Below are 14,529 nucleotides of genomic sequence, written 5' to 3'. Positions count from 1 at the left end.
TTCTTCTAGCTGAGGTTAATGCGCCAACTTTTGCTCGACACGAGAAATACCAAACCCAAGGACAACAATGAGGGCCGCAGGCATTCTTTTGGTGGTTAAATATTTAAGAGCAGTGAGCAGGCAGTTAGGTAGCATGACACTCAGCTTGCCAAGCAGAGGCAGCAGTCTGCCTGGTGGATACCCACCAAATTATTGCGGTTTGGTCCAGGCCTCTCCCCATCTAAGCGTGTTGGCATTTTCAAGCCACCGTATTTCTTCCAGTAGGTCCAACAGGATGCACAGAGGCGACACTGCATGTTAGGGGGACCCCAAGAATACCACTGGTAAGACTGGGTGGCTAGAGATAACAAAGGTGGAAATTATATATATCCTTACACAGGATCACTTTTCAGATCTTATTCTCTTTAGAAGCAGCACAAAAGCAAACATTCCCCCTTCCCCCCCACAGAGCAGACCTTTAAACCTGATGATGGCTTCACTGTCATCACCACTGTTAAACATACTTGTGATTTCAGCAGAATTGATTACATTAATTCATCTACATTCCTTTTAAAAAGCTGACAATAAGAAACAATTATTATGATGGGAAGATTTCCTGCCAATGGATGAGAAGGTTCTCTTTTTGCAAGAGAATTTCTACAGAACATTGGAAATAGCAAAGACTGCCTTCAGGAACTTCCCATATATATTAATTTTACAACTGAAAAATGTACAGAGTTTGTGACTTGACTTCTCATACAGCATCATTCCAGCATCTCTACAGGCTCCCCATAAAGAGCACAACCATTAGAACTCAGTATAGTATCAGGCAGCAGATCAAACACAGTGGCGTCACATATTTTGGAAACTACTAAAAATGATGAAAAAAATTGTCAAATTTGCACATTAGTGATTTAAATATTCACTCAATAGTTACATGAAATTATATAGAACATTTACTAACTGCCCCTTTAGTACTTCATAATTCTATTTACAAATGTAACACTAGTAGTCAAAAAACAAAACAAAAGCAACACTGAACAAAAACAACCTCAAAAAACCCCAAACTTTTAAATGCTGCTCTATCCATTTCTGCCCCCCACCCCAGCACAAACAGCTTTGATTTTAACATTTCCATCTCAGCTGCCATTCTGGCACTTACTGTAACAGCTCTCACAGGCCCGTCCTGCTCCCGCGTTCTGTGCCTGGACTCCAGTACCATTGACCACTCCTGGTTTGACATTATTTACATTGATCTGGTTGGGGTTTGGCTTGTTACTTAAGACACAAAGCAAAAAGAATGACAAGTGTTAATTGAAGCATGCAATTTTTTATTATACTTTTGAAGGTATGGCCCAAAATGGTTGAAGACTCAAATTTCATTCAGCATGTGGCCTCCAGAACCAGCTGTAATTACCAGCAATCTGACTTTTATGAATACACTGTCTCTAATAATATTTTAAAAAATATAGATAAAGAAAATAACTATAATGATAGTTGGATGTCATTTACAAGACTTCAAAACCTTTAAAAAACAATAAACCAGTCCAGATAGATTTATATCTTATTCACTCTCCCAGACATATGAATCCAGGCAAAAACAGATCTCACTCACAAGTCCTCAATATACTTTACTTGAATATCCAAAAAGAAGGCTGAGGGCAGGAGCAGCAGGCAGAGAGATGACAAGGTCTTTAATCAGGGAAACACAACCCTAGACTGCAGTCACAAATATTTCCATGTTGTCTCACTGCAAGGGTTTGCATCATGTGGCCACAATTCCCACAAATACACCCAACACGCAACAACATCTGGGTCACCTCAGCTCATATCTATACCCTCTTTAAAATGATGATTCAGGAAAAGACAAGAGCTAAAACAAAGCTACTGGTGGGAGCTGAGAATGGAAGGCCAACAAATCCTCGGCATGGAGAGCAGTATGGAATAGCACAAAATCTCTGCAGAGGAAGAAGTGTCTGAGGGGGGAAGTGAGACCAAAAAATCTGGCATGGGAGGGAAGAAGGAGGACAGAGTATTGCTGTTGCAGGGACAGGACTTCTGGGGAATGGAGGAAGGTGGAAGAAGTCGTACACAAAGTTTCACATAAGAGCACACGAGGAGTCCATCAAACATGCAAGGACTCTGGAGTTCTGTGAGGAGTTCACGTTATAGAAGCAGCAAAGAGCAGGCAGGCTTTGAAGCCAGCTGCTGAACATGAGCCCGACTGCAATGCTGGTTACATTCCTATCATATTCCCTTACCTGAAGGCTGAAGGGAGTGGGCATATTCCTTTTATTTCCAACTAACAAACCCATGATTTGGAAGGAGAAATATCTTAAAATGGCTTTCTGCAATCTCCTTTTTTTACACATCAGTTGCACACTCACACAGGAATCACAGTGATTTCAGTAACCCAGAGTACTTGCTATGTTTCACCTAGGCTAGAGCTACAAAAACAGCATTGTGGGAACAGAGCCAAATTAATGTCTTTCTAACGGGGAACCAGCATCAGATTTCATGTTCTCAGCAATGAAAAGCAAAGGAGTTTCAACTGACATAATTCTGAAGACAACTGGAAAGCTGATGCTGCCCTGCAAGCCAGAAAACATCCTTATCTGAAAATGTCCCATCAGATTCTGAGATACAGAGCTCAGTAAAACTCCATTTTGACAGGGACAAAGTAAGTTCTGCTGTGAATGAACTACAGGAATCACACACAGGTTGCATAAGGAGGCAAGAGTGTGTTTGTCCAGTCCAGGAAAAACTTCTGGTAGTGTTCTGACTGCAAAATTCAGAACCTTTTTGCAGCAGAGAAAGCTCAGGAGGCCAAATAGCACAGGAGCACTGTAAATAGTTTGTTCTTATAGTGCACTGAGCAGCACATACACAGCCCAAAAGCAGCAGAGGAGATTAAAAAAAAAGACATTTAGATGAATTCACAAGCCTGAATATTTTTTCATCTCCTTCTGCTTATTAATTTGCCCAGTTCCTCCAAAGATTGAAGTGTTTCAGGGTGCTTATCAGAAAAGCACCAAGTTCTGACCCCGCAGATGGCAGGAGATCCGAGGGCAGTTTAACAAAGGGGCAGTTGAAAGAGGGAACATTCACGCTCCTCTGCTCTGGGATGTCACTATAGTAACCTGCTGCAAAAGAACTTCTGCCAATGATTCACCAGCAAACTCCATAGGCAAACATTGCCCCAGTGCTGCAAAACAAACAGCCCTGCCAGACACACTGCTACAGGCGGTGCTGCTCCACAGAGCAAGAGACTGAAGCAAAGAAAACTAAGGCCTTATGCTTCAACATCAGGCCCGTTGCTTCCCTTCTATACCTTGGATTTATTTCCTAAAAATACAGCAAAATAGTCTGACATCCATCAGTAAAGCCCAACAAAGCACGTTCAAAGAACCAGGACTAGAAAGGACGATGATGGCCTGACTCCATTATCTTCTCTAAAACCATTATCAAGCTTGTATTAAAACACAAGTGGAAAGCATGCACTGGTGCAAGCTGATCACCAAACCACACTGATCAGATGGACTAACATACTGTAGTTGAGGAAAACTCCAGGATTCTGCAGCACTACAAGTAATGAAGCTGCAGCAAGCACCAGAGAGTGTCCTGCTCCAAAGCTACGGTCAAGTTTCTGAGTGGCAGTAGCAATAAAATTTAAGCAGATAATGTTTTCATCATATGAGAAGCAAAAAGCTCTTAATTGTTGATGATATGTTAATTAAACTTGTTTGATATCACCAAAGCCTGCCACAGCTATTAACTAGAGAATCAGATGAGTAACTGGATGAATCATTAAGCAATTAATGAAGCTGAAGCTAAAGATGCAAATAAGGTAGTGAGAATACTGATGGTGTGGCAAACTGTCATTTCCAGTTCTTGTTTCAGGAATGGAAGTCTCTTAAAGGGGTTTCAGTTATGAAGGAGCAGTCAGTTTTGCTGGAACAGGGACCATGAAGTGCAGATTTCTGGGCTGCATTCTTCAGCTCAGTCCCAGGGGAAGAGATGGAGGCAATAAAGCATATGCAGAGAAAAGCCTGTCAACAGAGACTGAGACCCCTGCACAAAACATACCCAACCTGCAGATAATCCTGATCCCCACAGAAGACTGATATCCCTTCAGTAGATGAGCAGACATCATTTGGCCCACAGCATGGTGATAAAATTTTTGTTGTTATAAATAATTATGAACTTAATACCATCCTGTGAATATTTCCTGTTATTGAAGAACCCATGTGTGCTGGATGCAACAAAACAAATAAAGCCTCAGAAATAAAAACAATTTTAAATCCTTTTAAAGGCACATTTGTGCCATTCACCTCTAGGCATCTAAGGGAAGTATTTGGATCCAGGCAACAAAGGTGAGCTTTCCTCACAGCTCTCCAACCTCCTGTAAATACCCACTTCCAAGAGCAGGTCTAATGACCATTACTGCTTTCTGAACAGGAGCAGCTTTCCTCCAACAAAATGTTGGGGATTGCCATTTTAACTAGCACAGCTACAGAGGGAAGAGCAGCATTACACCTTTTAAGTTTTCCATGTTGCCATGGACCTCTGCACAATGAAACAGGGAAGAAAAACGATCTTGCTCCTCAAGCAGAGGACAACTAAGGAACAGACAAAGGAATTATCTTCAGCTTGTTAAGCAGTTGCCCCTTGTAGTGTACCAAAGCTTTGACTTACTCCTCCAGTTCCCCTACTGGATTCACAAAAGGGGCACAGTAGGGAGAACAGTATTTCCCTGCTTCACAGCCTTTGAGAGGCTGCTTTTGCAGCTTGTCAATGTGCTTTGAGATTCTCAGATAAAATACTGTAAATAGAATGTATTCATTAACACATACAGGTGTAGAGTTAAAAGTTACATTTTTCACCAGTACATTTTGGAGACTGGAAGTCGTGTGGAACAGGTCACTCTTCCTTTTCTGTTCTTACCCCTTCTGCTACCACTCAGATCAAAGCAAATGAGAGAAAAAAGCCACACAAAACTGGATGTCTCAGCCTTCATGACTGCAGGTGTCCTAATCCCAAAAAGCACAAGCTACACAACCAGATCTTCATCAAAAAGAAGATGGTACATATGTTGCCTGTAGGATTAGTAAAACCAGAGTGCAGCTTCCACAACAACCTGAAGAGTATGTTTGGGTACACACTAGGAGAAAGAGTCTGAGACTGCGCCTGCATGAAGGTCTTCCAAGCACTGCACTCACTTTGGAGGATGGCAGGACAAGGATGTGACAATGTGGAATCTCTTTGTGCGCTCAGACTTCTGTTGCTGCTTCAACACCACTCACACTGACACAGACAGTGCTACAGAAAACATCTGAAGCATTTGTTTTTCAGTATTTCCTGAGTTTAACTGATTTTACACTTTTCCCTTTCACGAGGAAAGCACATCGGTGCTTTTCAGCCAAAGGGCTTCATTGCGAAGCCATATTTATAAACATCAGGTTCTGTCAAGTCAACTACAAATGTCTGCCCCCAAACCAGGGTTATTCTTGGGAGAGGTACAGAAATGCTTGTTCAGTCTGAGTTAGAAGTGTTTTTCTAAGACTTTGGTGTAGGACTTGATAACCTCACATCAATTACCTGTATGACCCTCCACGCTTCAGCTACCTGCATTAAAAAATTCGGGGCACAGTTTCAAGTTAAAAAATATCAAACTCCAAAGCTTTACACAGAGCTGTTATTTGTCACTGTGTAACATGTGTGTGACCTTTGAAGACAGCTTCTATTTTTTTTCTTATTATCTTCCTCCTCTCTGCTAGATTTTCCTATTTACCATCAGAGAAACAAACAAGAGCCCTATCAATGGAAGGCAGCCAGAGGAAAAAAAAAGTAAAATTGAGCCTGATATCCTCCAGGGTCTCTCAGTGCCAACAATTTTACACCAATTACTGTTAAAATGGGTTTCAGTCAATCAGGGGATACACTTCTGCATAGGTCTTGTGACAGCCTACATCAAGTCATTTATTTTTGAGGTGACAAGGGGATGATTATGGCTCAAGCCTAGAAACAGGAATGGGCTCAGTAACATGATAAGGACAAATCAATAACATTGATATTTAGATCCCTACACCGTGCATTGCTATTACAAGCCAAGAATATAATCTCCTTCTAGGTCACAAGATAATGTAGATGTCAGTCTCTATATGCCAGCCCTCAGGACTCAAGCTTGTGTAGAAGTAATCCAAAAAGCTTAGAAATATTTAATTGTTGCCACCTTTAGAGGTATTAATAGCAAGAAAACAGAAGAAGCATTCATGTGGGATTAAGTCAGTCATGTAATTGCTACTTTTCCTGATATACGTGAAAGGATACTGAAGGAGGAAGAAAATGTATCCCCCATTTTATCAATTAAATAATATGTACGTTAAGGTACAACACTCATAAAATGAGCCGTGACTGGAAATCAAAGCCAGAGACAGAAGAGCAGCCACGTGGGCAGAGCCAGCTCTTTTCCTGGAGCAGGGAGCTAAGTTGCTGATTTGATTATGTGTTCTCTAGGCAGGAAAAAGAATTACCTTGCTGAGGGATAAGATGCCACTCCAGGCAGCCATTATCCAATGAGCACCACAACTTTCCAAACACAAAGCCCTCCCTCCACACACTCTAATCCAAGAGAACAGCAGGACTGCCAGGCTCTCTCATCTGCAATATCCTTTTGCATCTGCAGTCTAAATTATACTGCCTTTTGCTTTATGAGCTTATCACATTGTGAATTTGTGTTTAATTTGATGTCCAGTGTCCCCCTGCAGAGTAACACTGTCCACAAAAAGCAATACTGTTGAAAAATTGCGTGACAAGAAATCTATTTGGCTTCACTCTCAATATTACACCTCAATTTTAGTAAATTCACCTGAGAGGTACTGACATATAATCATGGATCCTCTATTTTCAGAAGAAATAAGGGGCTGTCTTGCAAGCTAAATATATAAAAATTAGTTTTATCTAAAGGAACAGAACAGATGGTAGAAGTTCATAAATATTTAAAAGGAGACAGCATAAAAGAGCAAAGAAGTTATTGGGGATAATACACAGGAGAGCATATCTGGGAGTGAAAGTTGAAAAGTGAAAGGAAAGGGTAGACTAGAAGTTCTGCATTATAACTCCTACTAACTAGGCTATGCAGATGAAATGCGATAGAAGACACATTTTACTAAAAATTTTGTTTTAAAATATATGTACACCTATAAATAATTATACATTCTTTTTAATATATAATGATATATAGCAAACATGCATTGGTGATCCACTGCTGAGAAAAATTAAGAAAAACAAAGATCATTAAGCAGTTAATTAGCTACCCTTTTGTTCACAACCATGCTGACCTGCCAGCAAGTCTCCAACTCCCAGTCCAAACAAAAATAAAAATTAGAATATAACCAACAGTCACTTCAGGATGGGAACATTACAGAGAATGCAGGAAATGAGCAACACTTAGCACAACATCCTAACCAGGAAATAATAATATTGGTAGGACATGGAAAATGCTAGACTATGAGACAGAAAATAAAACAATGCTCTCCAATGAGATAGAAAACAAAACAAGAGATACTTACTAGTTGGGTATATACACTTGTTTTAGCTTGCTTTCTGCTTCTGCTGCTTTCAATCGTTTCTTTGAATAGAAAAAAAGAAAACAGTTAAAAAAAAGAAAATAAGAGCCATCTTACCTGAGTCAAGTAGTAAACCTATAAAGACTTTAGCAGTTATTTACTGAGCAGCTACCACTGAATCTCCTTGCAACAAGAAAATATTCACTGAAGACAACTGTGGGAATCATGTAACTATGTAGCTTTTCAAAAAAGTCAAAGAGATGCCAAGCAAATAAAAATGAGGATAAACATTTCATTCCTATTAACTTCAAATCAAATTCCTTTTTAAAAAAATTTTTATTTCCCCTGCAGAAGAAAATCTGACATGTCACTGTGAATTCTCCACGATAACATTCGCCAGCTGGACAATAAGAGATGCTGCAACACAGCCCCTTCATCACAGTTCCTCAACAGCTGCACCAATTCAAAGTTTCAAGTAAGACTTTTGTGTTAATACCCCTAAATTTCTGAAGGCTCAGTGACACAGGATATTTTTCTTTCAACATTAGGAAGATAAATAACTCCTTTTATAACTCATACCTTCACCATTTAAGCAATAAGAGAGACACTCTGAGATTCAAGTTTCCTCTTTATTACATTTGCTAAATAAATTTAGGGTGAACCTCTGGAGGTCTCTAGTTCAACCTCTGCTCAAAGCTGATACCAGCTATCTGCATAAAGCTGTGACACTGTCCTCCAGACAAACCAGCAGCATGGGGATATTCCAGACAAACAGGTTAGCTTAACATTTGCTATGCAGCAGCCTCAAGGCACAGTCTAGGAAAATAATTGTAAAGCTCAAGTCAGTATCTTCAGAGAAGCAGGAAGCATCAGAAAACATAATAAAATTGAAGAGTGTGTCACTGAGGAGCTGCACAAACATAAAAATTGTTTTTACTGAGACACCACAGACACTTGCAGAAACAACAAAGTAAATGTTTCCTGTAAGCATAAAGCTTTTGTCAGGAGGGTTTTAAACAACAATTTTCCATAGGACACACTGACAGTTCCTCACCAAAGCTCTCTGGACTACTGAAGAATGCCCCTCTTCCCTTTTCCTGCAAATAACAGTCACCCTATCTTAGAAATCAAAGTGAAGTTGTCAGACAAGAGAGCACGAATGAGAAAACAGGAGCTCTGAAAGTTATCCCAAGACAATGGCTACACCTACAGAGAGCTGCACTCCTGGCTGACTCCTTTCTGCTGGCAAGGGCCAGGTTCCCAGATTGCCTCTGCTAAACTTCACCTAGGACAAAAACTGCTGCCTGAAAACTGGCCTCAAGAGAACCCAAACAAAGACCTGCTGGAGACAATCCTTATCAATCCCAGAGATGTGCAGGAATCAATAACACACATCTTGCTGCCAATCAGTGATGGAACTGAAGAGGTTCTCCTGAATATGAACTGCATCTTCAAACTGAATGTTTTCAAGACACCATAACTGAGCATCTTGATGTAAGAAACAGAAGCATCCAAAGAGGGGCCCCAAGAAGTGCTGTCACCATGGTTCTCCTAACAGCATCAGAAATCCTCATCTACCTTCCAGAGACACTACAAAAAAAAAATCATCCTTTTATCAAAATGCATGCTCAGATGCCCTTCAGCTCAGGAACTGGAGCCTGTTCCACACACAGCCTGAGCTGAAAAAGAGGACTTCATGTTCCACAGGCACTCACATCAGCAGGTGAACAGCTCAGAGCTCATAGTACCCCCAAGAAGTACATGGAAATCCAACACCAGACACTGCCAAACAGCTTAAAATACTGCTTGATGACCAGTACCAGAATCCAATTTCCTTGAGACTGGAAATTCAGGAAATTTACACTGCTAGAAGACTGCAATGCTTTTTCACTTTCTAAATGTTGAGAGGAAAAAGCTGCAGTTTTCTTGACAACATCTCCCAAGGGGACTGTCTGGTATCATTATGTTATGACAGTTTTGGAAATGTATGAATGCAAGAGCTTCATCCAAGCACAAAACATTATCAGTAACTACAATACTCTCCTGTGCACAACATGAAGCCACTTGCCTTGGGGATGTGGCTAATTGAGGGTATTAAGCAGTATTTTGGTAAACAGATGATGAATGTTAACCTCACCCCACAGGCTTCCTTTGTGACTGACGACCCTGAGCTAAGAACTGCCCTAAGTCACCTGGACCTCACAACATCCTCCTCTCCTCCTGCTGCCTGGGGAGCAGCACAGCACACAAAGGGCACACCAGGAAAATTGAGGTTTTCCAGAAGGCACCACAATGTCCTGGGCAAGAAAAGCCTTTGCACTAAGTACCTGTGGCTGTGGGCAATCAATAGACCAGATATGATGGCTTTCCTATTTCCTGGCAGTGACTGATCCCAGAAGGTACAAAAGAAAGGTGCCTGAAATGCAGTTGTGCACAATTTCAGAATAATCCCTTCCCTAAGAGAGTGCTTTGCTAGGTCCTTTGCCAGTTACTAATTGATCTGTGCCTGAAGCATATTTATGCTATAAATTCTTAATGCTGTCTGATGTAGTTATGAACGTCCTCACTCTCAAGAAAAACCCAGAACATCTGTAATTTTTTCTAGTAGTTTGGCCTAAAAAAATCTTTTTGAGTTATTTATACACAGAGATCTTAAGTATATCCTCTTATTTACCTCATAATATTTTCCCCAATTATAAAAGGAAGATACTACCAACATATCTATCCCACAGGGACCAAAGGATTAAAATACTCAGCACTGTACATTCAAGTTGGCGCAATCATCTGTCTTTTATATATCCTCTCCCAGATTTGCCATCCTACCCACTAAGCTTGAAAGAGTTTTATAATAGGTGACATATCAGAGGAAATGTTTGTGGTCATTTTCTCAAGAGTGAACACTTACAAAGAGGAAAGAACAGAAGTAATCCAGGAGCACTGTGGATATTTCAACATCCACAGCACAAGAGCTGGGTTGGTGGATAGCATGGGGATGCCTAAGATATCCTCAAATATTAAGCCTTTATGATAGGAAAGACAAATTACACCTTCTGGTTTCAGAGGAGAACTTTCACACTGTTTATTATTTTTTCAAGCCTCAGAGCATACAAGTGCTGAACACACAACAGAAGTCAGGGAGGTGGGACAGAAGAGGAAATTAGTCTGTGCTGCATTTGGGAGAAACACTCCCAGCTGCTTGTGCTCCAGCAACACATCTCAGAATGGATGGGTTGTACCTATGGTCTCTGGCAGTTTTGGCAAGGAAGTGACCAAGTTCTATACTACCATAGGTTTAACAGGAGGTGTTTGGGGATAAAACATCCCACAAATGTGGAAAAACCTTTCATTTATGTTAATTCTACACTCCAGCACACAGAACTTTATGAAGGCTGGTACATTAAGAGATCACTCACAGCTCTGGGCTAGGTACAAAGCAGGCTTACACCCCTTCAGAATGATGTTTTCTATTTGCATCAAGACTGACCCAGAGATCTCAACTTTGTGGAGTCAATTGTAAGGGCATTTCCACTTTCCCCAGTGTGTTCTCACCATGAAGACCTTAAAACCAACTTTCATTTCACTGTCTATTCTTCCTGTACTTCTCTAATGCCACTTCCACATTAAAAAAAAGAACAGTCAAAATTGATAGTATTTGATCTTCCCCTTGAAGTGACCTGCTCCTCAGAAACAAATAAAAATGGAAAAAGTAAATTAAAGCCTTTAACTCTCAGAAAGAATGTGACTAATTCAAACAGTCATCTGCCACTGCCATGTCCCAAGCTTATCTCAACCTATGGAAAATTTAATATTTTAAAGTTTCCAGGACTTCCCCTAATGATAAACACAACAGCAGAAGCATTTAGTCTTTAAAAAAATTACCCTGGAATTCACAACTATGCAAGAACTCAAGCTCTAACCGAATGAAAATGTAGGCACAGCCAAACACCACATCAACCCTCAGAGCTCTCAAATCACTGGGAGAAGTCAACAAACAGCTGTCAACCAGTCAAAGCCATTTCAAACCTTCCTTAGTCCTAAACAGACACTCTTGTGTACTGACACTGTCCCAGGAAAAGAACACGTTCAAAGGAGACCCAGGATACTGAATGTGGAATGCACCACCCTCATTCTGTTCATGACAGCTCTGAAAGGCTGTTATTGACAGGACAGCTCTTGGGATCACTGTGGACAGGCATTCAGGAGCCTGCACTAAACACCAGTCCTGTGTTGACATCGTAGTAGAATCAGTCCTAGCAGTTCTGTTCTTGGAGGGTCAGTTCTCGAGATGTCTGAGCTCCTACTTAGGCTGGTAATCTTGAAAGCATGGTTTAGCTAAAGCCAAATAAAAATTCCTGGGTAAGAGATCCAAAAGAAGCCAATTTGCACACATCTCCATCTCAGTGTCCTACTCACAAGACAAGGCAGTGCTGCACTGAGCCTTCAGATCTCAGGTATACCAAGCAGGAGTACAAGTTTCTGTTCAGTTCTCAGAAAGGGCCTTCTGTCAAAGGCAACTCAAAACATCCCTTCCTCAATGGCAAGAGAGATTGTGATTCAGTATTATGGCAGTGTTCCCTCATGCCAAGAAAACATCAAGGGAAACACAGAAATCCAGAAGGATGCAAACAGCTCCCAACTAAATTTTGCTTCTTCATCCTAGCAGGCAATTGGTTGGTGACACAAATCTTCATTGCTGTTTTGTAACTGACAGAAATAGACAATTTAAATGCACTTACAATGTTCATTCAACCAAAGATTTTACAAGAATAAGCAAGTTATTAATACTTTTATTAAACCCTGTAACACACAGATTTGCAATATAATATTTTATAATGTTCTTGGAAAGAGGGAAGTGCAAGTGCAAGAACTCGAGGTATGGACTTTGCATATCCTTAGGTGGGATAATTTCTATATCTTATACAAAAATGCTGTCAGCCTCAGAAACATTTTGTGGTACTAGACCAAGGGAAGAGCCTGCATAGAACAAACACTATGAAGAAACAGATGGAAAAAATGGCAACAGATGTACTTTGTCAAAGACACTGCACTCATCAAGTAAAATATAAATGTAATACAGCCTTATTTGAACTACAACCTCCTATGCTTTCTCTTTGTGGTTACATATAGATAGCTCTCCCGCTTTTATAAATGTTTCATGGTATTATTTGCTTGTACAAGCTGGGAATTTGAGATGAGGTCTTCAGCTCAGTTCAGACCTAACTGATGTGGTGTCTCTGCACTGCAACTTCTACCTGTTCAGCTCATACTGTCCCCCTAAGTGCAGAGTCTCTGATTGGAAGATTTCCCCAAATCCTACACCCTGGAAAACTCCTGGGCAGCACATGGAAGGCGCAGCATAACCATGAGAGAAAACCCAGTGCCCAGGAACAGAACAAACCAGTACAAGAAACTTTAGGTTTAGTGTGTTTTTTAACTGCTGTGAGAGCAAATAACTAAAGTTTACACATAATTATCTTCTCTGCAATTTTGCATATGTAAAAACAAACTTCAGGAAAATGGAGAAAACAATGGGGAAGGAAAAACCATGAGCATTATTCTTCCCCACCATGCAAACTTCCATCACCATCACATGTTCCTACCACCCACCTCCTAATTGGAATGAAAAGTTTCAGTCAAAGAATGAACTTGGGGAAATAGTGGCATCCTCATTGCACTAATACTTTTATTAAAAGTGAAATATAATTGATGCAAAAAAAAGTTCTCATTTGTCATGAGGGTACCTCTAATTTCAACAGTGCCCCAGCCAGAAAGAAAATGGTAAAAATCGCATTACAGCACATGGCAAACATTGGTCAATGCCTCAGGCACCTAGTCTTTACACCAGGCTGAATTTCCAAGGAAACAAGTTAAGGCAGGACATTGCCACAATTCCACTTTTTCTAATACTTCAACAAGATGCCTCATCTTAGGACTGATAATTATAATGAAAAACCCATTCTAATTTTCTCCCTTTTTTTACTCAGTTTTCCTGTCATATATTGTGAGTAGTTTTCAGCAACTGATACTCTTCAAGAATTTGCATGCTGCTTGCATTGTGCTTGCTTTATTTCAGGGATCAGCCAGCCTTTGTATTTAAACAAGCAGAGATAAAAATGATTGTAAACACTACTCAAAAGCTGATTCTCAAGTATAACAAGTCTGGGAATTTGAGCCAGTGACACTTCCCGGGTAAACACTTCACTCACAGAGCTTACATGGGGCAGCCTCGTGCATCTGCCATCCAAGTCTTGGGCAGCAGTGCTGGGGAATCAGGGTGGGGCCTCCTGCGCAGCAACTGCCCCTCCAAGGAGTCACTGAAGGGAACCTTGTACTCCACAGTCAAAAAGCAACTGCCCTGCCTTCCCTCCTCTGCTGAACTCCAAACCAGACATCAGAAAGCTCTGAGCAAACAGGGTAGCAGCAAACATGAAAAGAATGCACACTAGCAAATGCTGTTTGTGTCTACAGAAGGGGCTGATGAGTTTAGGGACAAGAGACTGTTCTGATCATAACAGAACTCACCTATAGGAAAGGCTGAACCCCGAGAGGGAGAACAGAGAAACAAAGCTTGGTTTCACAGGCAAGAAAAACAACTTCTGTTAGAATGAAGGAGGTGATTCTGACTCTCTTACCTGCTGAACGTATCTGTCTGTAGTTTTCCACATATAGTAATATTCTATAATGCTTGTTAAGGACTTCCATGGGAGCTGGGGACACAAAGGAAAAACAGCTTTACTGAAGGGAGCTGGCACACAGTCTCACTGAAATTCATAAGATTCTTCTGACTGACGGTTGCAGCAGTCTTGCAACTACTAGCCCTCCTCAAAAAAAAAACCAGTCTGAATCTACAAAGGGGATTAGATGCATGTGGGACTCATGCTAAATTAAAGGCCCTTTGAAAATACTCTGGAACAGGCTTCAGGTAAATCTTCATGCTGCACTGGCTCCCAGCAAACCATTCCAGAGAGGTACAATGTGGAAG

General features: G+C 40.8%; 1 protein-coding gene across 3 annotated transcripts in view; it reads right to left on the bottom strand.

Annotated features, from left to right (window-relative positions):
• MTA1 (metastasis associated 1) overlaps nt 1–14,529 on the bottom strand; it is a 57,442-nt gene that overhangs the window by 24,195 nt on the left and 18,718 nt on the right. For all 3 annotated transcript variants that reach the window (XM_084211585.1, XM_084211586.1, XM_084211587.1), the window contains exons 8-11: nt 14,180–14,254; nt 7,551–7,609; nt 1,142–1,257; nt 186–337 (exon numbers count right to left, since the gene is read on the bottom strand). In XM_084211585.1, coding sequence (XP_084067711.1) covers nt 186–337; nt 1,142–1,257; nt 7,551–7,609; nt 14,180–14,254 — 402 coding nt within the window. The remainder of the gene's footprint in view (nt 1–185; nt 338–1,141; nt 1,258–7,550; nt 7,610–14,179; nt 14,255–14,529) is intronic.

This window comes from Fringilla coelebs (genome assembly GCF_963513975.1).
Source record: "Fringilla coelebs genome assembly, chromosome: 9".
Taxonomy (NCBI): Eukaryota; Metazoa; Chordata; class Aves; order Passeriformes; family Fringillidae; genus Fringilla; species Fringilla coelebs.
This window is presented reverse-complemented; position numbering and strand designations above follow the sequence as displayed.